At 29.1% G+C, this 26849-nt stretch overlaps 1 protein-coding gene across 1 annotated transcript; it reads left to right on the top strand.

Annotated features, from left to right (window-relative positions):
* Positions 1-2920: 2920 nt before the first annotated feature.
* On the top strand, positions 2921-21019 carry LOC126745686 (calcitonin gene-related peptide type 1 receptor-like). Its single transcript, XM_050453650.1, has 8 exons — positions 2921-3253; positions 12073-12287; positions 12341-12432; positions 12484-12610; positions 19558-19778; positions 19905-19981; positions 20471-20685; positions 20747-21019. The coding sequence occupies exons 1-8, from the start codon at positions 3211-3213 to the stop codon at positions 20963-20965; spliced, it is 1209 nt and encodes a 402-aa protein (XP_050309607.1). The 5' UTR covers positions 2921-3210; the 3' UTR covers positions 20966-21019.
* Positions 21020-26849: the final 5830 nt, after the last annotated feature.

The following is a 26849-nucleotide window of genomic DNA, read 5'->3' as shown; positions in this document are numbered from 1 at the left end:
TATTGTTGTTCATGTTGCTGGTAGGTCTTGGCGGTGTTCATGATTTTTATAAAAGTAGGAAGATATTCTTGGACAGTCCCAAGGTCTCCAGGTTCTAGTTGCCAGCTCAGTATACTTCCTCTTCTTTTCAGTTATTGTAGTGTAGATGTTGTGGTCATGTCGGCAATTGGTAATGACAGATCTGTGTCAGTGTATCGATAGAAAAAAAAAAACGATTTTTTAACCTTTAAATCCATCTCAGCATTATCGTTTTTGGTATGTGGTGAGCGTAAGAAAGTTGTCATTTTAATTCGGTAGAAACCTCCAGAAATTGTCAAGAACATTCAAGTTTGTCAATTATTTAGTCTGAAGGATTTTGACATTTCGTAATCGAATTCGGCATTTAGGAAAATATTAAATAATTCAGTGCTTATTAAATAAAATCGCTTTATACAAAGCGATATGTGATATGAGATATGAATAAATAAGTATTTATTTGTATTTATACGACTGTCGAGATCGAGATTTAGCAGAAAATAATGCGAGAAAAATTCTAGATCTATTGGGAATTAATTAGTATTCTTACATACTCTAAATAAATGACCAAAAATTTATAATTCACTTTATGGTATGAAATATAAAATAGGTCAGTTTTTTTGTGCTTTTTGCAGAAACATGAATATAAATGGCTTAAAATCTTTACAAGAATACATTAAACCACATATTTTATGCAATATTTCTTATAGCTTCGGAAGATGTAATATCGATAATAATTCTTTATAATTTATATCTTTGTATCTGTACATAAGTGAGCATAACAAAATTATCATTTTAATGCGATTCAGTTTGCATTACTCTGTAATTCGGTAGGAACCTCATCAAATTGACAAAAAAATTATATTTTTTTAATTATTTAATTATAAACTATAAAATTGTGCCACCTGAAGCGTTTTGACATTCCGTCACTGAACTCGGCACCCAGGAAAATTATCAATCATTCGGTTTTTATTGAAATATGTTTCATACAAAGCGATATGAATAAAAAATTATTTATATGTATTTATACGAATGTCAACTTCAGATTTACCAGAAAATAATGCGTAAATTCGTCTTTACTTTTCACCAAATAGAAAGAGTGTTTGAAGATACAGGACAGCAAGTAAAAGACGTTATTATTTTTTGAACGTCGTTTCTATCCTTCATTAGACCTTCTTCAGGCTTCCAAATATGCCCTAAAGAAAGTCTCGTTTTGGTTCTCCTTCAGCAGATTAAACTGTCAGCATTCATTGATTGTACCAAGGCTTTTGATACCATAGAACATTGGGTCTGGGTGGCACTACTTTTATGTTTACCAATTTTTTTTTCTTAGAAAATACAATTATTTATTTGTATTCGTACTAATGACAGTTTCAAATGTACTCGAAAATATTGTAACAAAAAATGATAATGAGGTAATGATAACCTCAACAAACTGAGACAAATACTACATTTTGTCAATTATTTAGTCATGAACGTGCAAAACTGTGCCCCCTGAGACATTAGTAGCGTTTTGCCATTCCGTCATTGAATTCGGCACCCAGGGTTATTTTCAATATTTCGGTTTTTATTAAGCAATATGCTTCATACAAAGCAATATGAATTTTGACTCAAATGCTTCGAAGAGTCTTTCCTTATTTATTCCAGACTGTTGAGTGCTTTTAACCATATGAAAGAGAGAGAGAAAAGATGATTATAAGAACTCAACTACCTCGAAGATTTTTTTTAATTCCAGGCAGTTGAGTGCATTTGATCCCCTGAGAAAGAAAAAGAGAGAAGATGAGTAAAGGAGTGAGTAAGAGAGTCTGACTCAAATGCTTCGAAGAGTCTTTCCTTATTTATTCCAAACAGTTGAGTGCTTTTAACCATATGAAAAAGAGAGAGAGAAAAGATGATTAAGAGTAGATGATTAAAAGAACTCAACTACCTGGAAGAATTTTTTTTTTAATTCCAGGCAGTTGAGTGCATTTGATCCCCTGATAAAGAAAAAGAGAGAAGATGAGTAAAGGAGTGAGTAAGAGAGTCTGACTCAAATGAAAAATTATTTATTTGTATTTACACGAATGTCAGCTTCAGATTTACCAGAAAATAATGCGTAAATTCGTCTTTACTTTGCACCAAATAGAAAGAATGTTTGAAGATACAGGACAGCAAGTGAAAGAAGTTATTATTTTTTGAACGACGTTTCTATCCTTCATTGGACCTTTTTCAGGCTTCAAAATATGCCCTGAAGAAAGTCTTGCTTTAGTTCTCCTTAAGCATGTTTTACATTCATTGATTACATCAAGGCCTTTGATACCATTGACTTTCATGTTTACTAATTTTTACGTTTTTCTTAAAAATATAATTATTTATTTGTACTTTTGTATCCGAAAACATTGTAACCAAAAGGATAATGAGAAAATGATAACCTCAACAAGCTGAGACAAAAATAACATTTCGTCAATTATTTAGTCATGAAAGTGTAAACCTGGGCCCTCTGAGACATTAGTAGCGTTTTGCCATTCCGTCATTGAATTCCGCACCCAGGAAAATTTTCAATAAATCAGTCCGTATTATTCCTCTCCATAAACTTCTTTATACCCTTTAATTAAAAATTCTTAATAAATTTGAAAAGTGGAATTAAATACAGCTAAGAAGGTGCAAATAATACTTTGTCGGCAGATACTAATTAAAATCGTTTTTTACTGTTTTATTTATAATCATTTTCGGTATCTAATCGATTAATTTAACCTAAATTTTATTACGACCTAATAGAATCTTAAAGGAAAAAGATGATTAACGGCGATTGTTTTAAGATTAGAGTATAAAAATAATCTTGGAAAACCTTCCCAATAGTAATCGAAAATCGCGCCGACCACTTATAAACAATTTAATACCTGTATTTATTTTAGCACCGTTTTACTGATAATTTATTGACATTAACCAATCAAGAGAGAGAGAGCAGGTTAGAATTCACCAATATAGTTGCTATAGCATGAATCGAATTCAATATCCCTCCACATGGTGTTGCGCTAATTCTAAAACTCTTCTGTTTATAGTCGCGATGTACAAACTTCTTATTTACTTACGGATTTAGGTATGTGGGATTTCTCTTAAGCTTTTCCAAACGTTTTTCGCTTTAGTTCAGGTGTAGTTGGTTAATGTGAGAGTGTGAAAAAGACTGATTAGTTTTTATTGAATTTTTTTGTTGCTATGGAGGAAGATCTGTGTGGAACTAAGAACGTCACTAACATAGGTAAGGGATTTGTAATCATAAGCAACTTGATAGATTTAGATAAGGGTTCTTACTAATTTTCAAAAGCAATAACTGTTTGCCTAACTGTGCTTTAAAGTGAGAATTGCACAACTTTAAAATCATCAAAAAACTAATTCAAAAGCATGGAACAAGTAAGAGATGGCTTTAAATGTCTGGAAGATGTAAAAAATTAAATTAAATACGCAAAAAAAATAAAAGAAGAGTTGAAATGCCTCGGAAGAAAATAAGGAATTACTTCAAACATCTAGAAGAGATGAAACAATAGTTTAAAAGCATGATACAAGCAAAAATTGGCTTTAAGTAGCAAAAGCAAATTTAAAATGGCGTAAAAAGTGTCTGGATCGACTTTAAATATCAGAAATTAATAATTAATGACAATAAATCGATTGCCCATTATCGTCTGTTTTGATGGAAAAGATGATGGGAAAAGTGCATTGTTAAATGGTAAATTTAGGAATTTATTACAGGCAGTTTTTAATCGATTAATTATATATTTTTTTCATCATTTGTCAATTTTTAACTAATTGAAGGAATTTTCAAAAGAGCCATAATTTTTTTATATATTGCAGATTTTTGAAATATTCTAACTCTTATTCCAGGCTTCCAGGTTATTAAAATGATGTTTTTGTCTAAACTGATAGAGACATATTTTAGTTTATTTTAAGTATTTCACTTAAATTTTAATTTTTTCCAAGTATTAATGCTATTTTTATGCGTTTAACGCCTTTGTACTAATGCTTTTAGATTCCTAAAGATATTTTATTTTAAGTTCTTTTAATTTTTTTTATAGGCTTGTAAAATAAATTTTTGTCTTATTCCAGGCATATAGAATATTTTTTCACAATTGTGCTTTTATTTATTTAAATATTTCGCAGTCATGTTTTACGTTTTTAAGCCTTTTAAAATAATTTTTTTTTGGAAATTCCTCATTTTATCCAAATAATTTTTTTAATCAATATTTTCCAAAAAAAAAATTATTTTAGACATCTGACGTATTTTTTTTTGTGTCACTAAGGAATATGAACTAATCTTTTAATTTATTCCAGAAATCTAAGAATGTTTCCAGGCATTTTAATAACTGTGCTTTAAAATAAGAATTGCACAACTTTAAAATCATCAAAAAACTACTTCAAAAGCATGGAACGAGTAAGAAATGGCTTTAAATGCCTGGACGATGTAAAAAATTAAATTAAATACGCAAAACGAATAAAAGAAGAGTTAAAATGCCTCGAAAGAAAATAAGGAATTACTTTAAACATCTAGAAGAGATGAAACAATAGTTTAAAAGCATGATACAAGCAAAAATTGGCTTTAAGTAGCAAAAGCACATTTAAAATCGCGTAAAAAGTGTCTGGATCAACTTTAAGTATCAGAAATTAATAATTAATGACATCGATTGCGCATTATCGTCTGTTTTGATGGAAAAGATGATGGAAGAATGCACTGTTAAGTGGTAAATTTAGGAATTTATTAAAGGCATTTTTTAATCGATTAATTATATTTTTGTTTCTTTTTACATCATTTGTCAATTCCTGACTAATTGAAAGAATTTTTAAAAGAGCCATTATTTTTTATATATTCCAGATTTTTGAAATATTGTCACTCTTATTCCAGGCTTCCAGGTTATTAAAATGATGTTTTCGTCTAAACTGGTAGAGATATATTTTAGTTTATTTTAAGCATTTCACATAAATTTTAATTTTTTTCCAAGCATTAATTTTTTTTATGCGTTTAAGGCCTTTACACTAATGCTTTCGGATTCCTAAAGATATTTTATTTTAAGTTCTTTTAATTTTTTTTCTAGGTTTGTAAACTAAATTTCTGTCTTATTCCAAGCATTCAGAATATTTTTTCACTATTGTGCTTTTATTTATTCATATATTTCGCAGCCATTTTTTAATGTTTTTCAGCCTTTTAAAGTGATTTTTTTCTTTGAAATTCCTCATTTTATTCCAACAATTTTTTAATCAATATATTCCAAAAAAAAATATTTTAGACATCTGACGTTTTTTTTTGTGTCACTAAGGAATATGAACTAATCTTTTAATTTATTCCAGAAATCTAAGAATGTTTCCAGGCATTTTGATAACTGTGCTTTAAAATGAGAATTGCACAACTTTAAAATCATCAAAAAACTAATTCAAAAGCATGGAACAAATAAGAAATGGCTTTAAATGCCTGGACGATGTAAAAAATTAAATTAAATACGCAAAACAAATAAAAGAAGAGTTGAGATGCCTCGGAAGAAAATAAGGAATTACTTTAAACATCTAGAAGAGATGAAATAATAGTTTAAAAGCATGATACAAATAAAAATTGGCTTGATGGAAAAGATAATGGAAAAAGTGCACTGTTAAATGGTAAATTTAAGAATTAATCAAAGGCAGTTTTTAATTGATTAATTATATATTTTTTTATTCATTCGTCAATTCTTCACCTTAGAAATAGAATTAACAACTGAAATTGGTATATAGGTTACCACCTCCTATTTTAAACCACCCTTGAAAATGGGAATTATTTTACCAACTCGCCGTTCACTGGGGAAGGTTGATGTTTTAAGACAAAACTGAAACATAACTGTCAGTGTCTGAGTTAGTAGATTGCAATAGGCTTTTCGAACATCATCAAAGCCAATAGTTATATTTCCCGTTAATTTCTTAGCTGAACTGATAAGGTCAATCTGCAAAAAAATATCAGCAAAGTAGATAGCAAAAATTTTTTAGAATTTTGTGATTCAATGTAAGATAAGTTATTATAGTTTAATTTTTATAGGAATTTTACTTTTATTTCTGATTCATGATAAAACTTACTTGGGAAAATACTTGGGATCTGTATCCAAGGCAGCCTGAACCTTCAGCAATCAGTATATACTCCTTGTATTTTGAAAGAATAAAATGTTTCAGTTTGCGCCTAACTTAACAATATTACCGATTTAACATCTTCTAAACTAACAAATATTGAAGAAGAGTTTGAGGAACCAAATAGACCAAAGTATAAGCTAATTTTTTCCAAAGTAATTAGAAACTCTCAAAAGAAATTTAATATTGTCAGTTAGAAAATGGAGAACCTTGTGAGCATTTATTGAAGCACTATTAATTGTTCGAATGAGACAACGGTTCTATTATGACAAGAAATCATAATTGGAAATTTGTCTCTTGTGTAAATGATATACTCGTATATATTACTATTAATTATCGAATTTCAAATTGCAGGCTCACACTGTATAATATATTTGTTATTAGCACATAGTTATTATATAACCATCTAGTTATGCATGAATAACACCACCACAACATTTTTCTCACATATGCTATGGAAAATGGTTTAGTATTTGGTTGTACCTAGGGATTAACGCTTGGCTTTAAGGCTTTAGTAGGGACATATTATTCATTAAAATTTAAATATTGGCAGTTTTTGTTTTGAGTGTAGATATGTTGTTCTTTAATTAATTTTGACTAAAAGAATTAGTAAGTTCTGCTGAACTAATTATAAGCCAAAAAAATTTAAAAAAAATTTGTTGGTTTCTGTTAAGTTTTATCAAGTTTTGGTACTTAATACTAATTAAAGGAATTTTTAAAAGAGCCATTATTTTTTATATATTGCAGATTTTTGAAATATTCTAACTCTTATTCCAGGCTTCCAGGTTATTGAAATGATGTTTTTGTCTAAACTGATAGAGACATATTTTAGTTTATTTTAAGTATTTCACTTAAATTTTAATTTTTTCCAAGTATTAATGCTATTTTTATGCGTTTAACGTCTTTGTACTAATGCTTTTAGATTCCTAAAGATATTTTATTTTAAGTTCTTTTGATTTTTTTTCTAGGTTTGTAAAATAAATTTTTGTCTTATTCCAGGCATTCAGAATATTTTTTCACTATTGTGCTTTTATTTATTTATATATTTCCCAGCCATGCTTTACGTTATTTAGCCTTTTAAAGTGATTTTTTTCTTTGAAATTCCTCATTTTATTCCAACAATTTTTTTAATTAATATTTTCCAAAAAAAAAATTATTTTAGACATCTGACGTATTTTTTTTGTGTCACTAAGGAATATGAACTAATCTTTTAATTTATTCCAGAAATCTAAGAATATTTCCAGGCATTTTAATAACTGTGCTTTAAAATGAGAGTTGCACAACTTTAAAATCATCAAAAAACTACTTCAAAAGCATGAAACAAGTAAGAGATGGCTTTAAATGCCTGGAAGATGTAAAAAATTAAATTAAATACGCAAGACGAATAAAAGAAGAGTTGAAATGCCTCGAAAGAAAATAAGGAATTACTTTAAACATCTAGAAGATAAAACAATATTTTAAAAGCATGATACAAGCAAAAATTGGCTTTAATTAGCAAAAGAACATTTAAAATCGCTTCAAGTGTCTGATCAATAAAATAGTCACTTTAAATATTAGAAATGAATAATTAAGAACATCGATTGCCCATCTGACTTTATTTCAAGCTCTAGAACAGAGTAAATTATCCATTTTAACGTCTTATGGTGTTTTAAAACTAAGGCTTCGACGTTTTGTTTTTTATCAACCATCATCATTTTTTTCCTATGGGAGCTATATTAAATTATATTTGATTTATATAGTCGCTTTACTTAAATGTAGCAGTTTTGAGTCATTAAGTAGACTTTTAATAGATTGAAAAAATCTTGATAATGTCAAAGGCTTTACCAAAATCTAAATGTCTTAAAAACTCATGTAAAGATTTATTGATTTTACGTACTATGAAAACTGATGTATTTTTTTTAAGTGTTTAGTAAAGACCAAGAATAATAATAGTTGGTTTGCTTACAGGCCATTGTAATTTAAACGAACACCTGATAACTTATGCGGGTTCTGTCAGAAAAAGAAAAAAAACCTTTGAATATTTACGATTACTGTAAAGCTATGAAAGTTTGAGAGTTTGAAAGATCATAACCACAACCAAACAAAATGCAGAAGCCAGTGTTAGGAGTTTTGGAGTCTCATCAAAAAGATGGATCTCGATAAAAAGCTCTAAGACATTCTAGGATACTACAATAATCTCCTCCTTAATTGAGTCTAAGATAAAGAAGGTTTTAAGTTTTCTTGTAAATAGGTGCATCTATTTGGGAGCTATTAAGTAGATTAAATCAACCATCGATTGCCCATTATCGTCTGTTTTGATGGAAAAGATGATGGAAAAAGTGCACTGTTAAATGGTAAATTTAGGAACTTATTAAAGGCAGTTTTTAATCGATTAATTATATTTCTTTTACATCATTTGTCAATTCTTAAATAATTGAAGGAATTTTTAAAAGAACCATTATTTTTTATATATTCCAGATTTTTGAAATATTTTCACTCTTATTCCAGGCTTCCAGTTTATTGAAATGATGTTTTCATCTAAACTGGTAGAGACATATTTTAATTCACTTAAATTTTAATTTTTTTCAAGCACTAATTTTTTTTTATGCGTTTAAGGCCTTTGCACTAATGCCTTTAAAGATATTTTATTTCAGGTACTTTTAATTTAATTTAATTTTTTTTCTAGGGTTGTAAAATAAACTTCAGGCCTTATTCCAGGCATTCAGAATATTTTTTTACTTTTGTGATTTTATTTATTTATATATTTCGCAGCCATGTTTTACGTTTTTTAGCCTTTTAAAGTGATTTTTTTTTTGAAAAATCCTCATTTTATTCCAACAATTTTTTTAATCAATATTTTCAAAAAAAAGAATATTTTAGACATCTGACGTATTTTTTGTGTCACTAGGGAATGTAAAATAATTTTTCATTTTTTTCCAGAAATGCCTGGAAATATTTTTAAGCATTTTTTTAAAGCTTCATGTCTTCCAAAGATCTGAAACAATTTTTCATCCTTTTTAAAGTAAAATTTTTTTATTTCTCAGGCACTTTAGGAAGTTCCTAGGTTTCCTTCAGTATCTTTTAATTTTCCAGAAATTCACAATTATTTTTCCAGAGCTTTTAAATGATTTAAAATTTTTTACCAATATTTTTTCTCCTTCCAGGTATATAAAACAATAAATTGGATGTATATAATTTAAATTATAAAATTTAATTTAAGAATCGTATTTTTTAAGCAATATTTATAAAGAATTGATTTCCTTATACTACGCATTTCATTTTAAAAGAATAAGCCCATTAGTTTTTGAGATATTGATCTTCAAAGTGACTGCTTTCCTTAAAGACCAAACATAACCTCTAGACCGTAGTACATACAAAAATTATTATTTTTAAAACCAGTGCTTGGATTTTTGTGGATTTAAGACAAAATTTCTAAAGAATTGATTTCTCAATATTATGCTTCTTATTTCATAAGAATACGTCCGTTAGTTTTTGAGATATTGACCTTCAAAGTGAGTGCTTTCCTTGGAAAACAAATCCTACTACAAAAAAAGTTTCTTATTTACAAACCTATTGTTTGGATTTTCTAAGACCCAAGACAAAATTTGTAAAGAATTGATTTCCTAATATTACGCTTCTTATTTCATAAGAATACGTCCATTAGTTTTTAAGATATTAAGCGTCAAATTGAGTGCTCAATTTTTCAATTTTTTGATCTTTCAAGCATTTCTGGAGAGTTTTAAGGAAATGTGTCCTCTTTTCCAGGTTTTTTAAGTAATTTTGGATTTTTCGCTATGGTATCTATAGTAGATAAAGTTGAAAATATTATAGAGGAGAAACTTCTACTGTGAACTCTTTTCCTGTGTTATTTTTTTGGTTGATTGAGTGGAAAAGTGGCTAACGGAAATGCTTTAAATTCCAAACATTTTTCCAGACATTTCTAAACTTTTTTTTCGGCTTTCATGTTTTCCATAAATCTGAAATAATTTTTCATGTTTTCCAGCCTTTTAAAGTCAATTTTCTTTTGGCACAATAATTTGTACTATTTTCCAGGTCTTTTGAGTAATTCGGATTTTTCGCACATAATTTTGTTTTCGTTCCAAATATTTAAGAAAAATGTATATATATTCCAGGCAGAAATTCTATTTTAAATATTGGACGTATTTTTTAAGCAAAATTTAAAAAGAATTGATTTCCTAATATTATGCTTTTTAGTTCATAAGAATAAGTTGATTAGTTTATGAGATATTGATCTTCAAAGTAAGTGCTTAAGACTCTACCACACAAAAAGTTCTTTATTTCAAAAACTGTTGCTCGGATTTTTGTGAGTCTAACGCAAAATTTATAAAGAACTCATTTCTCAATAAAATGCTTTTTATTTTATGAGAATATGTTTATTAGTTTTTGAGATATTAACCTTCAAAGTGAGTGCTCTCCTTAAAGAACAAACATGACCTCAAGATTCTACTACACAAAAAGTTCCTTATTTCCAAAACTATTGCTTAGATTCTCTTAAAACTTAAACAAAATTTATCAAAAATTGATTTCTCAATATTATGTTTGTTATTTCGTAAAAATGCATCCATTATTTTTTGAGATATTGACCTTCAATGCGAGGGCTCACTTTGAAAAACAAACATGATCTTTGGACCTTACTACACAAAAAGTTCCTTAGTTCCAAAACTGTTGCTTGATTTTTTTAAAATCTATAGCAAAATTTACACAGAATTGATTTTTCAATATAATGTTCCTTATTTTATAAAAATACGTCCATTAGTTTTTGAGATATTGATTTTCAAAGTGAGTGCTCACGTTAAAGAACAGACATGATCTCTAGACCCTATTACACAGAAAGTTCCTTAGTGCCAAAACTGCTGCTTGGATTTTTTTGAATCCAAAACAAAATTTGTTAAGAATTGATTTTTTAATATTACGCTTTTAATTTCATAAAAATACGTCTATTAGTCTTTGAAATATTCAGCTTCAAAGTGAATACTCCCTGTGATCTCTAGAATTAGAACTCCTCCAAAATTAATAAACCAATAAATTTATTGAAACAGTGTAAGGCCTTGGAGAATCCAATGGTTCTCTTGGATTTTTGTGGAATTGGTTTTCTTTCTTTTTTTTTGAGATTCCTTGGATTCTCTGGGATTTTTTTTCTCTATTTAAGAAAAAAAATTACGATACCTTGAATTTCACAAAAAAGGCAAGAATTTAAGTGAAAATTCTTATAAAATTGGACAATTCATTGGTTTTCTTGTTTTTTTTAATTGAGTTTAACGAATTGCCTGTGAATATCAAAATCTATGATAATTTAACAGATCAAGAGAAATTTATGTTTAATTTTTTCATTTAATCAAAAAAAAAATGAAAGCACAATTTTCGACGATAATTCCCCAATGGAATTTTGTACCTGCGTCTATATTTTAATATACAATATAATTGTTAATTAAAAAAACATGTCTTAATAAACGCCTCATTTATGTTTAAGTTAACGAGCTACTTGCATTAATTATCAGCAAACTATAGTAGTAATGTTGCTGCATGTCTCAATATAAATTGCATTAACCACAAAAAGATCGGAACCACTTAAACTAAAATAACTCAAAAACTACTAAAGATAAAAAAAATACTCAAATTGTGTTGGATTAAGGAAAGAATGCTTTACAATTTTTATTAATAATGCAAAACAATCCAGATACAACTTCTTAAGATATCCATCCTTAAAGCGAGTTAAACAGTCTGAGCGACGTATGGCTCTTACAGAGTTGCTTTCTCTAAAACTCAAATAATTCGAAAACTACTAGACATAGAAATGTGATTCAACTTGCGTTGGATTAAAAAAAGTGTGCTTTAGAAATGTTGAAAAAGCTGCAAATCAATCCTTAAAATATCTAGTTGCAAACTGAGTGAGGAGCGTATGGCTCTTCAGATCAATAAAATGTCTTTTTTTGTTTTAAGGTTGGTGTCCAGAAATCAACGACACAATATTGTGTTGGCCAGAAACGCCTCCTGGAACTTTAGCGAATAAAACGTGTCCAAACTACCTCGAAGGTGAAGCAGTAGTGGGTTTTGCTTATAAATTATGCAGAGAAAATGGCACCTGGTATGTGAACGAAAAGAATATTACCTGGACCAATTATGAGGATTGTAGATTTCCCGATGAAATATTGGAGGTAAGCTTAAATGTTTAAAGGACAACATCTTGTTCAACTAATGTTCTTTTTAGTTCTATAAGTGTATAAACTTCCTATATATAATCGGTTATGCGATATCTTCCCTAGCATTACTTGTTTCCTTAGTTGTCTTCTTCTCCTTCAGGTAAGTCCTAAAGCGTTTCTCAATTGCTGCAACTATAAACCCGATTTTCAGAATACTTAAATGCACAAGAATCAAAATTCACATACAACTATTCATATCATTTTTAATAAATAGTTTACTGTCCATTATATGGTATACGGAAGTGGTCACTAAGGTGGAAGTGACTGAAGCAAATCCGGTAAGTAAATTTGCCCATACATTAAAGAAAGAAGGCACTTACAGGAATTTTTTTCTTATTTTTTCTATTTGGCAGCTTATAACATAAAAACTAATAAAAATTTTCGCAAAGTTTTAACGGAAATAGGTACTTACATGAGTTGTTAATATTGTTGCCAAATTTTAATGTTCCACTAGCCATATAGCCAGAGTTATGATTTCTTTTCCCTAAAAACTTCCTTTTTCTGAGTTGCGTAAGGAACACGCTAGACCTCAGTTGGCCAGACGTGTATATAATCTCTGCAAGAATTTTTTGTACCTAATTTTTTAACAGCTTATAACTTAAAAACTAATAAGAATTTTAGTTAAATTTTAACGAAAAATGGTTGCTACATGCGTTGCCAACACTGTTGCTAAATTTCAATATTCCACTAGCTATATAGCCAGAGTTATGATTTTTTCCCTAAAAAATCCCTTTTTCTAAGTTGCGTAAAGAACACGCTAGACCTCAGTTGGCCAGACGTGTACATTATTCTCTGCAAGAATTTTTTGTACCTACTTTTTTGACAGCTTATAACTTAAAAACTAAAAAGAATTTTAGTAAAATTTTAACGAAAAATGGTTGCTACATGTATTGACAATACTGTTGCAAAATTTCAATATTCCACTAGCCATATAGCCAGAGTTATGATTTTTTTCCCTAAAAAGTCCCATTTTCTGGGTTGCGTAGAGAACACGCTAGACCTTAGTTGGCCAGACATGTATATTAATCTCTATAAGGATTTTTTGTACCTATTTCTTAAGCTAGCCTATAACTTAAAAACTAATAACAATTTTAGTGAAATTTTAACGAAAAATGGTTGCGACCTGTGTTGCTAATATTACAGCCAAATTTCAATGTTCCACTAACAATATAGCCAAGGTTATAATTTTTTTCCCTAAAAAGATCCTTTTTCTGCATTGGATGGCTAAGGTAGAGGGCACGCAAGACCTTAGTTGACCACACGTGTATATTCATCTTTAAATTAATTAAAGTTAGGCAATCTTATCTGAGAACTATTATTTTAAAAACAAAAACCTAATAATTCCACTTAACCTAAAAGTAGAAGAAGCTTTTATAGGCAATTAATATATTAGGCATAAATGTACGCACTCAAGACTTAAGTTTACTAGACCTGTATGTTAATGTTTAATCAATTATTTGTCATCTGTAAAAGCAATTTGCTGACGATTAAATCCTTAATAAAGAAAATAAAATTTGTATTGGAAAAATATCCAGCAAACACTTATAGTGCCTAATAGACATTTAAATGTGGCTTCTTGTGATGACTTATTAACCTAGCACCCAAGATCTGAGTTGACCAGACGTGTATATTATTTGCTATCAAGCACGAGTATGAATATTGAATAATGCTAATATTGACACAGAAATATGCTAGGATTTTATAGATGCACCACTGGTTAATTCTTTTTTATATGTGAAGTGAATATATTAATCGGAACAGAATTTGTGCACTCATGGCATGAGTTGGCTAGACGTGTAAACTATTTTCTTATAAGTCTTTCTATCATTTATTATTTACTGCATTATTGCCTGAATATTATTGTTAGCTTTGATATTCTTGATGTTATAGATATTTAGGGACAAAATGCTCATATCTCTAAACCTAAAGAAGTTAGAGACTTGAAATTTGGGCCACAGATTCCCTTAATAAAATCATTGAACACGTATTTTAGCGTTTTTCTCTAAACATTATTAAAATTAAAGAAATTAGCCTTGGAAGTTGAAAAAATTCTCTTATATAACATGATATTCTCAGCGACAAAATGTTTATATCTCTAAACCTCAAAAAGTTAGAGACATGAAATTTGGACAACAGATTCCTCTAATAAAATTATTCGATACGCATTTTAGAATTTTTTTCTTAAAAATATTAAAATGAAAAAAATTAGCCTTGGAAGTTGAAAAAATTCTCTTATAAAAAAATGATATTCTCAGCGACAGAATGCTTATATCTCTGAACCTAAAGAAGTTAGAGACTTGTAATTTGGACCACAGATTCCTCCAATAAAGTCATTAGATACATATTTTAGCGTTTTTTTCTTAAGACTATTAAAATTGGAAAATTAGCCTTGGAATTTGTAAAAATTTTTTTATAAAAAAATGACATTCTCAGCGACACAATGTTTATATCTCTGAATCTAAGAAAGTTAGAGACTTGAAATTTAGAAAACAGATTCCTCTAGTAAAATCATTGGATACCTATTTAAGCATTTTTTTCTAAAAACTATTAAATTTGAAGAAATTAGCCTTGGAAATTAAAAAAAATTTCTTATAAAAAAAAAATTAATTTTCAGCGATAAAATGCTTGAATCTCTGAACCTAAAGAAGTTAGAGACTTGAAATTTGGGCCACAGATTCCCTTAATAAAATCATTGAACACGTATTTTAGCGTTTTTCTCTAAACATTAGTAAAATAAAAGAAATTAGCCTTGGAAGTTGAAAAAATTTTCTTATTAAAAAAAATGATATTCTCAGCGACAAAATGCTTATATCTCTGAACCTTAAAAAGTTAGAGACCTGAAATTTGAACCACAGATTCCTGAAATAAAATAGTTGGACACCTGTTTCGGCATTTTTCCCAAAAATAAGTAAAAGTGAAGAAATCATCCTCGAAATTTGAAAAATAATTTTAAAAAAATTCATATTCTCAGTGATAAAAAGCTCATATCTCTGAACCTTAGACTGTAATTCAAGAGTATATTAATTTTATTAGTATAAATATTTAATATTAAAAATATTAACCCAAAAATACCAGGAGATATTTAAGGATTTTTTGTGACAAATATTAAATTAGGAAAAAGACTAGACGACACTACTGGTTAATTCCTTTTATATAATATATGAGTAATACATTAAATGTAACAAAATTTGTGCACTCAAGATCTGAGTTGACCATAGGGGTATATTAAATTAAAATCATTGATAAGTATAATTTTAAGTGAGGATAGGTCTGTTATAACAAATATTCATGATTGAAAAATATATAAACTTAAGATGATTTAAAAGGAGGAATATTTCAAAAAATATATATTGTTGCACGTTAGTTATAACGTAACTTAGTATAAACGTAAGAATATTCATTATTGAAAAAATTAACACAGAAATGACAGGTAATATGTAAAGACGAATAAATATTCAATTATTTAGACATGACCACTTAATTTCTTTCCTATATATAAAGTTCGTAAAAGAAGTTGTGCACTCCAGACCTAAGTTGACCACACGTGTATTTTAACTCTGAATCAATGATGACTATTCATTACTAATATGCCGGAATGGGCTCTTGTAAAATAAAAACAAATTAATATAATTATAATACTTTTATTACGTACATTTAAATTTTATAAAATATATTTTTTTTTAAACGCTAATATTTATGTTATAAATAAAAACACATCAGAGCGTTAAGATTACAAAGTGAGATAGTCATAAATATTTTAGTGGCCATATATTATCACCGAAAAACCGCAACGTACAAACGTCTAAATATTTAATTGAAAATAAAACGTTACGGATTTGTTTGGTTTTATAGGATGCACAGACATTAACCATCATACTCGATATTATTCGTATGACGTACTATATTTATCTGTGATAACAATCATTGTGGTGATGGTGATTATTAGTACCTACATTTATATAGTTATTGATTGTATGTTAAAAAAATAGCACTGTATTAAACATTTCAGTGCTATGTATTAATTCAAATTTTTATTTAAATACGAAACCCTCCTACTTCTAAAATGTTAAATCAAGCATCCTGTATCTATAAACCGATTCACCCAAGCAAAAGTTTACATAAGCTTTTCATTTTATGGCCCATTAAATTTCTGATTGATGTTTTTTATTCACATCAAAATTGAGTTTGAGGAAGCGGATGCATACGTTGCTTCCCTACTTTTTTTGTTGTTTATTCCTGCTTTTCCCGAATTCATCATTACTCCAGAATCGTCAATCATAAATACGCACCCTACTCTATCAGGTTATACTGGTAGGGCAACCTCAGTTTTTGCGTGCGAATTTAAATATCTAGAGAGAAACTTTATTTTGAGAGAAATTTCATATTATTTTGGCATTAATTTACGTTCATTTACCCTTGAAATGCTTTGGTTCAAACTTGTTTCATATAAAATTAAGTTAATTAAAAAGTGATTAGATTAAATTCTTCTTAAAGAAAAAAATAACACTATGATGTCTCCCTAAGTCAGAATCCATGGCATCGCACAGTCTTTTTCTCTCCAATTTGAGACATAATTAATTTCGCACTCAAGACCTGACTTGGTCAGACCGGTATACGGGTCTGGACAAGATTCACTTTCTCTGTCTCTCACTACTAGATTTTTTATTTTATTAGCGTTTTTGTAGAAGGTTGATGGTATTTTGCTTATAATTTGCAATAGGTTTATTTGATTGGTAAAACCGGCATGCCAGTGCTTTAAAATTTCTATTAATTTTTTCATTTCGATATGCAAATTTTATTGGCCAAATTTCAAGTGTATGTAATTTATTAACTATAATAGTTAAAGAAAAATTGTTTAATAATTTTTTAAAGCTACTTAAACAAGCTAATAGGAAATTTTTATTTTACTGCCCTATCTTTATCCTGGAACAAGTTATCTGGAAAAATATAGAGGCCCTCGGTTTGGTTTCCTAAGACTTGACCTAAACTTGACTTTAGTTAAGATTCAAGTATGTATACTGTGGTAACTATAATAGTTACAGGAAAGTTGTTTAATAGTTTTTAATAACTACTTAGACTGTCTATCAGAATAATTTTATTTGATGGTTTTATCTTTATTCAGGAAAGAGTTATCTGAATTAAAGTTGAGTCACTTGCTTTGGTTTCCACCTGACTTTAGCCTAATTTCAAGTACCTATACTGCAGTAACTATAATAGTTATAGCAAAATTGTTTTACAATTTTTTATAGCTACTAAGTCTAGCTATTAGGATGTTTTTATTTCATTATCTTAGCTTTATCCAAAAAATAGTTATTTGGAAAAATGTTGAGCAATTCGGTTTGGTCTCCACCTGACTTTTGGCAAATTTCAGAAATGTATAATTTAGTAACTATAATAGTTACAGAAAAATTCGTTTACAGTTTTTTATATCTACCTAGACTAGCAATCAAGAATATTGTATTTCACTACTCTAGCTTCATCCTGGAAAAAATTATTTAAAAAAATGTTGAGCCACTCAATTTGGTTTTCACCTGACTTTAGCTAAATTTCATGTACCTGTACTTCGGTAACTATAATAGTTATAGCAAAGTTGTTTAGCAATTTTTATAGCTACTAAGCCTAGCTATTGGGATGTTTTTATTTCATTATCTTACCTTTATCCAAAAAATAGTTATTTGGAAGAATGTTGAGCAATTCGGTTTGGTCTCCACCTGACTTTAGGTAAATTTCAAAAATGTATGGTTTAGTAACTATAATAGTTACAGGAAAATTCTGTAATATTTTTTATAGGTATTTAGACTAGCTATTAAAAAGTTTTTATTTCATTACTTTAGCTTTATCCTGGAAAAAGTTATTTGTAAAAATGTGAAGCCATTAAGTTTGGTTTCCACCTGACTTTAGGCAAATTTCAAAAATGTATAGTTTAGTAACTATAATAGTTACAGAAAAGTTGTGTATTAATTTTTTATAGCCACTTAGATTAGTTATTAGAAACTTTTTATTTCATTACTCTAGCTTTATCCTGGAAAAAGTTATTTGTAAAAATGTGAAGCCATTGAGTTTGGTCTCCACCTGACTTTGAGCAAATTTCAAAAATGTATAGTTTAGTAACTATAATAGTTACAGAAAAATTATGTAGTAATGTTTTACAGCCACATAGATTAGGTATTAGGAATTTTTTATTTAATTACTCTAGCTTCATCCTGAAAAAAGTTATTTGTCAAAATGTGAAGCCATTAAGTTTGGTCTCCACCTGACTTTGGGCATATTTCAAAAATGTATAGCTTAGTAACTATAATAGTTACAGAAAAGTTATGTATTAATTTTTTATAGCCACTTAGATAAGTTATTAAGAATTTTTTATTTCATTATTCTAGCTTCATCCTGAAAAAAGTTATTTGTAAAAATGTGAAACCATTGAGTTTGGTTTCCACATGACTTTTTCAAAGGCAAATTTCAAGTATGTATAATTAAGTAACTTTAATAGTTACAGAAAAGTTATTTTACAATTTTTTATAGCTACTTAGACTAGCTATCAAGAAGTTTTTATTCCACTACTCTAGCTCTATCCTAAAAAAAGGTATTTGGAAAAATGTTGAGCCACTCAGTTTGGTCTCCACCTGACTTTAGCCAAACTTCAACTATGTATATTTTGGTAACTATAATAGTTATAAAAAGTTGTTTTATGGTTTTTTATAGTTATTTCAACTGTTTATTAGAAAGTTTTTATTTTACTACCCTTTCTTTATCCAGAAAAAAGTTATGAAGACAAATGTTAAGCCACTCGGTTTGGTTTTCACCTAACTTTAAGCAAATTTCAACTACGTGTATCTTAATAACTATAATAGTTACAGGAAAGTTATTTAACAGTCTTTTTTAACTACTTAAATTTTCTATCAGGAAGTTTTTAATTTACAACTCTATCTTTATTTTGGAAAAAGTTATCTGGAAAAATGTGAAAGCAGTCGGTTTGGTCTACATCTGACTTTACGCAAATTTCAATATTGTGTTTTTTTATTAGCTTATACCAGTCGAGCCAACTCCGGTCTTGCGTGCACATTTAAACATACAGAAGCTATTTATAGGCGTGAAAGATTTTTTTCTCAAAAAAAAAAATTAAGTGGAGATAAATCGGGTGGTCGAGCGGGCCATTGATCAACACCAGTTCTCTCCATTCATGCTCCATATATATATATATATAAATATTTATAGTATTCCTTTTTAGTTATGGTGTCAATTCCTTCACATAGCCAAGGAGTACTTTATGGTGGCGAATTACATGTGGATGTTTTGCGAATCTCTTCACCTCCACATCGCCCTGGTGGTGGTTTTTATGGCCGATGAAAAAATCATGAAGTGGTTTTATGCCATCGGATGGGGTGGATCGTTCCTGATAGTTTTAACGCACAACTTAGTTCGAATTTATTTAAGTCAAGATACCGAGAGGTACGTTAATTATTTGTTGTTTATAGTTACATCAAACTTTTAAATTAAATAAATAAAGTAGAATAAGAGGGTCTCAAAGAGGTTTATTTACTTGATAATTCATTAAATAATTCCAATGATTTACAGATGCTTTATGGAAGAGAACAGGGTCAGCACATGGTTTATTAGCGTCCCAATTGTGCTTACCTTAGCATCGTCAATAAGTAAGTATTAACCTGAAAAAATTTATATTTAAAAGGGAGTAAAATTATAAAATAAAGACAACGGTGCCGCCTTGATTATGGACTTAATCACCGTGATAAGGCAGGGCAATAAAAAAATTTAGATAAGATACTGAAAGTTAAACTACAAATAAATAAATATATTTACTATAAAATCTCATGATGCTTTTGTTGTTACTTGCTATTCCGGGTATTACATCCAAATGATTTAAAGCCACTTAAGCCTAGGCTGACAGATGCACATTAAGTTATTTACTATAAAATAAAGTACACAAAAGAGTCTTAATATATTGGGATTTTTCCTCGACAAACCTGATAACTTTAAGAAGAAGGGTCATCCTGATTATATTTATAAGGACTTCTCAAACGCATTCAATAAAGTCAATTTGAATAATAATTTTTTTTTAATTAGAGCGTACTCAGTGGAGCTTGTAGCTCCTAGAAACTGAAAAATTGTGGTTTTTTTTGCAGTTTTCCTTATAAACATATTACTGGTGATCCTAACAACACGGAATCCGGCCTCTCCTAATCCTGCCCCAGATAGTACAAGGAAAGCGGTAAGGGCTGCATTGATACTTACCCCATTGTTCGGGTTACAATTCATTTTTATCCCGGTCAAACCTGATGTAGGACATCCCTTGTACAACATATACCTCTATTTTAGTATGGTCATAATTTCTTACCAGGTAAGTTCAAAATCAGTTGGAATTCATATGATGCAGTTGTGAAATACGATTATAATTTTAGGGATTATGTTGCTCCATTCTGTTCTGTTTCGCCAACCATGAGGTGCATCAAGCAGTCAAGCGAAGTATCCAGAGAAATGCACATTTTCAATACACCAGATCGACAAATTACCAAACTGCCGATAGCGGTGGAACTGGTTTTAATTTAAATGGACAAAATTCGATGCCGTTGCTCTCTACACATAAACATGCGACAAATAATGGCAGTGTTAAACTTTAGAGTCCGAATTTTAGCGAAAAAAAAACTGTTATAATAAACCAATCTAATTAGTTAGTTTTGATCTTTGATTGAGTTGATCTTTGTCTTCAGTGCAACTTTACTATCTAATAACCAAGACACTTTCTCGTTCTTTGTTTAGCTTTGCAAAAGTACTAATTGGATGCCTTGCCCTGAAGGAGGTAATGAGCAGAAACACGTAAAGAAAACCTACTGAAGAACCTTTTATTTAGTATATAAATTTGATTTGATTAAAATTTAGTTGTACAGTTGACTGAAATAATGAGAATTACAAAAGTGTTTAGTTCTGCCTGAAAAGTCTTAACTCAAGGGCCTAATAAATGAAAAAACTGAAATTTACAATAAAATCTAGGGGTTTCTAAATAATTCGATGACAAGTTGTGGCGCCCAACATATGGTAACTACTTTTTGGCTAAATTTTTAGGTTTTGTTGGCACAACAGATAAATTTTGCACCAAAGTGGTAGACTTTTGTACATAGAATCGTGCAGTACAAATTTGATTTTTTCACGAATTTTTTTTCTCATTGTATTATTAATTTTAATATCAAATTGAATATTCGCAATCAATATTTCAGATCGTGTGATGATGACAGTAGAGTTTGTTTAATGATATAACTTAATTGTAATTTATGTACTTAATATAGAAATGACTGCTAAAATATGGGATGCCCTAGTATCCAACACAAGGTTTTTGTAATCATACTAGAATTATGTGTCATATTGCTCCTATAAGAGCTTTCTTATTGGCTCTTTGCCTTACTGTCTCTTTTTCTCACCTTAAACTTTATATAAGTGTAATCAGATCGAACCTCTTTGTCTTGGAATTAAGTCAAAATATATCGGTTGAACTGCCTAGAATTATGAAAAAATAATCTCACTCAATCCTCTCATTTATTTAAAAACAAAACCAACCTCCTTTACAAAAGGTATGACAATGTCGGAACTATTTATATAATCATATAACCTAACGACTACTTTTATATTAAATATGGAACTGACTGAAACAGAACAGGTTGCTCTCTTATCCAACACGAACTTAACGTATTACAAACAAGTGTCAAATAAGTAATGAAAATTATAAAATTTTTAGTTCTGCATAGGACGACCCTGAAGAAGCTTAAATCAAGGGTAGAAGAGCCTAAAAATAAAATTTACAATAAAATGTAGGGGTTTCTAAACATTCCGATAATAAGTTGTGGCGCCCAACATGTGGTAACCACTTTTTGGCTAAATTTTTAAGTAAGAAAATCTCATCCATTTTTCACAAAGAGACCGACGTATACAACAGACGAAAAACAATGAAAAACACAAAGTCACAGTCTCACAACATTTACTTAAAGCTACACGTGTTTCGCTCTATTCAGAGCATCATCAGGCCTTAAAAAGCCACTAACGTTGGCAAAACTGTAAAATCAAAAAGGATTTTACTGTTTTGCCGGTACAAATTTAATTTTCTCACGATTTTTTCTTCTCATTGGATTATCAATTTTAATTAAATTAAATCTTCGCAATCGATATTTCAGATCGTGTTATGACGACACAAGAGTTTGTTTAATAGTAAAACTTAACGATAATATATAAATGGCTGCTAAGATGTGGGATGCTCTGGTATCCAAAACGAGTAGTTCCAAAATGGGAATGAAATATTGCATGGTATATATTTTCAAAATGTCGTATTTAAAAGATTTGAGACCAGATGCCGAAGCCGATGTGTTCTCTTGAAGTTTGAGACTGGTCACACAAGCATTCAAGCCTTGAGGGTAAAAAGAGAGACATTTCTTAGAAAACAATACAATTTTATTGGTTTCTACTTTATTTTTTAGTAAAAAATTACACGTCATCTTGTTTCTATGAGATTTTTCTTATTGGCTCTAAGATCGACCCTCTTCGTCTTGGAAGTATGTCAAAATTAATCGGTTGAACTGCTTATTTAAACTCCTGAAATTAAACAAATATTAAACTGAATAAAGTAAATAAAACTATGAAATAATAAACTGAATCAACTTCGTGGAATGTTGACAAATAAACTGACTAAATTGCCTGGAATTATAACAAAATTATCTTAATCAACTGCCTTGTATTATAAACAAATAATCTCATGCAATTTCCTTACAAAAAGGTAAAATTTGTTTTGATTAAGATTTTGTTGTACAGACTGTCAAATAAATAATAAAAATAACAAAATCCTTAATTATGCATAATGCGACCCTGAAAAATCTCTACTCAAGGGCCTAATAAATCAAAAAAATTAATTTAACAATAAAATGTAGGGGTTTCTAAATGTTTCGATGATAAATTGTGGCGCCCAACATGTGGTAACAATTTTTTAGCTAAATTTTTAGGTTTTATATGCACACAAGATAAATTTTATACCAAAGGTTTTTATAAGCAGAATCATTCTTCCTGGAGGTATCATTCTTCCAATTACCAGTTACCAATCTACGTAGATGGAAGCATACAATAGTATGGTGTCATCGGCAAAGAGGGTGTATTTCACATATGAAGTATCCAACCGCCTATAATTTCCCTATTTTTTTTTCAAGTAATTATTGTCATGTTGTATAAATACACGAATTTAACGAGTAGATAAGCTTTAAAGTCGATAGTATTTAAAACAATTTAATTATCTATACAAGTCGGGACTAATAAATTATTGTCAATCAATTGCTTTGCAAGGATACCAACTGGATTCTTTGGCCCTGAAGAGCAGAAACGCGTGGCGGCAGGTGCCACGTGTTTTCGATAGTGCTTCTGGTTTTTATCTTATTATTGATAGTGTGAAGATGTAAATAAAATGCTCCTCGATAATTTAATTATGGAACCGAAGTGTATAAATTTAATTTGATTAAAATTTGGTTGTACAGGTGGTTGGCTATCAGATAAATGATGAAAATTAAAATTCTGCATGGGATGATAATATTTAAGGGCCCAATAAATAAATAATGACAAAATTTGAAAATAATATGTAGGGGTTTCTAAATAATTCGATAATAAATTGTGGCGCCCAACATGTGACAAAAACTTTTTATGTAAACAATATAAAGTTTGTGCCAAAAAGGTATACTTTGACAAGTTTTGTATACAGAATCGTACAGTACAAATTTTTATTTCCTCACATTTTTTTTCCTGATTGGATTATCAATTTTAATTAAATTGAATAATCGCAATCAATATTTCAGATCGTGTGATGATGACAGAAGAGTTTGTTTAATGATATAACTTAAAGGTAATTTTTGTACCTAAAATTGAAATGACTGCTATGATATGGGATGCTCTGGTATCCAAGACAAGGTAGAATGTTCCCTATTATATTTATAAGAGGAACAGCGAGTAGTTCTAAAATAGAAATGAAATATTGCATGATATGCTATTAACAAAACCTTATTTGAAAGATTTAACACCAGATACCTAAGTCAATGTGTTCTCTTGAAGTTTGAGACTGGTCACACAATCATTCAAGTCTGCGGGTAAGAAGAGAGACATTTCTTAATAGATAATACAATTGTATTGATGACAATTGATAGAATTGCCTGGAATTATAAAAAAATTATCTTAATCAACTGCCTTGTATTTGATTAAGATTTTGTTGTACAGACTGTCAAATAAATAATAAAAAAAACAAAATCCTTAATTATGCATAATACGACCCCGAAAAATCTCAACTCAAGGGCCTAATAATTCAAAAAAAATAAATTAACAATAAAATGTAGGGGTTTCTAAATGTTTCGATAATAAATTGTGGCGCCCAACACATGGTAACAATTTTTTATAATTATTACAGTACGAATACAGTACGAATTATACTTATATTATTATTAATTATACGAATTTATACAGTACGAATTTCATTTGCTCACTAATTTTTTTTTGATTGGCTAAATAAATTAAATATGTATAATTTTTTTTGGTTTTTACTTTATTGTTCAGCAATTTGTTTACGTAGAACCATTACTTCTTGGTCACTAATTATGCAGGCATACGCAAGTGATTTCCTAATTAACTGCAATTAATACTATGCTGTGATCGGCAAATAGTGTATATTTCACATAGTGTTGTTCTTAACAGGATTTGGGAGGTATGAGTTTTTGGAAATTTTCGTCAACTTAAGTTCCAGAACGTGTCCAAACTTTTCATGCTTTTCTTGTAATTGAACAAAAATTATGTGTCATCTTGCTCCTATGAGATCTTTCTTATTGGCTCTAATCTTGCTGTCTCTTTCTCCCTTCGAACTTCGTCTAAGTATAATAAGATCGACCTTCTTTGTCTTGGAATGATATCGCAATAAATCGGTTGAACTGCCTAGCATTATGAATTAATAATCTCCTGAAATTAAGAAAATATTAAACCGATTAAAGTACCTAAAATTATACTGTAATTAATTAAATAAACTGCCTGGAATTTTGACAAATAAACTGATTAAATTGCCTGGAATTATAAACAAATTATCTTAATCAACTGCCTTGTATTATGAATAAATAATCTCATGCAATTTCCTTGTTTATAAAAACAAAAACAACCTTTCTTATAAAAAGGTAAAATTTAATTTGATTAAGATTTTGTTGTACAGACTATCAAATAAATAATAAAAATAATAAAATCAATAATTCTGTATAGTAAGACCCTAAAAACCCTCAAATCAGGGGCCTAATAAATGAAAAAAATTCCAAAAAATATAGGGGCTCCTAAATATTTAGATACTAATTTGTGGCGCCCAACATGTGGTAGCAACATTTTTAGCTAAGTTTTTAGGTTTAGTGTGCACAGAATAAAAATTTTGTGCCAAAAAGGTATACTTCGACCAGTTTTATACCCAGAATCATACAGTGCGAATTTCCTTCCTTCAAATAGCGTTGAATTTGCACAAATTTTTTTTTATTGGTTAAAATATTGGTTGGGCGCCACAATTTACTATCGAAAAATTTAGAAACCCCTATATTTTTTTGTTAATTTAATTTTTTTGATTTATTAGGTCCTTGAGTTGAAAAAACTCATGCTTCTTATACCTTCTTTAGAAAAACACCATGTGAAATATACACTATTTGCCGATGGCAGCATAGTATTAATTGCAGCTAATTAGGAAATCACTTAAGTATACCCGAATTGTTAGTAATCAAGGAGGAATGATTCTATGTAAACAAATTACTGAACAATAAAGTAAAAACCAAAAAAATTGTACATATTTAATTTGTTTAGCCAATCAGAAAAAAATTGGAATTAAGAAAATATTAAATTGATTAAAGTAAATAAATGTATAAAATAATAACCTGATTCAACTACGTGGAATGTTGACCAATTAACTGACTGAATTGCCTGCAATTATAAAAAATTAACCTAATCAACTGCCTTGTATTATAAATAAATAGTCTAACTCAATTTCCTCGTTTAAAAAACAAAAAAAAAAACCTTCCCTAAAAAAAGTTAAAATTTAGTTGTACAACTGTCAAATAAATAATAAAAATGACAAAATCATTAATTCTGCATAGTACCACCCTAAAAACCCTCAAATCAAAGGCCTAATAAATAAAAAAAATATAGGGGTTCCTAAATATTCAAGTACTAATTTGTGGCGCCCAACATGTGGTAACAACATTTTAGCTAAAATTTTAGGTTTTGTGTGCACAGAATAGAAATTTTGTGCCAAAAAGGTATACTTCGACCAGTTTATAACAAGAATCATACAGTGCGAATTTCCTTCTTTCAAATAGCGTTGAATTTGCTCAAATATTTTTTTTACTGGTTGAAATCTTGCGATCATAAATTGAGATGTTTTTGTATCTGGAAAACTATGTAAAAGATACTTTAGGATATATAAAGTTCAACTAAGAATAAGACCAACGTACATTACAGAATTCTTTCAATTTTCTC

This window comes from Anthonomus grandis, chromosome 16 (assembly GCF_022605725.1).
Source record: "Anthonomus grandis grandis chromosome 16, icAntGran1.3, whole genome shotgun sequence".
In the NCBI taxonomy this organism is placed as follows: domain Eukaryota; kingdom Metazoa; phylum Arthropoda; class Insecta; order Coleoptera; family Curculionidae; genus Anthonomus; species Anthonomus grandis.
Note: the sequence above shows the minus strand (reverse complement) of the source record. Positions and strands in the feature narration are given on the sequence as shown.

What these genes read in the sequence shown, in the direction of transcription:
- LOC126745686 (XM_050453650.1), top strand. Translation starts at nt 3,211, where the DNA reads ATGGAGGAAGATCTGTGTGGAACTAAGAACGTCACTAACATAG. An exon ending in TAAGAACGTCACTAACATAG is followed by an intron (nt 3,254 to 12,072) that starts GTAAGGGATTTG and finishes TTTTGTTTTAAG; the next exon opens with GTTGGTGTCCAGAAATCAAC. An exon ending in GTTGTCTTCTTCTCCTTCAG is followed by an intron (nt 12,433 to 12,483) that starts GTAAGTCCTAAA and finishes CCCGATTTTCAG; the next exon opens with AATACTTAAATGCACAAGAA.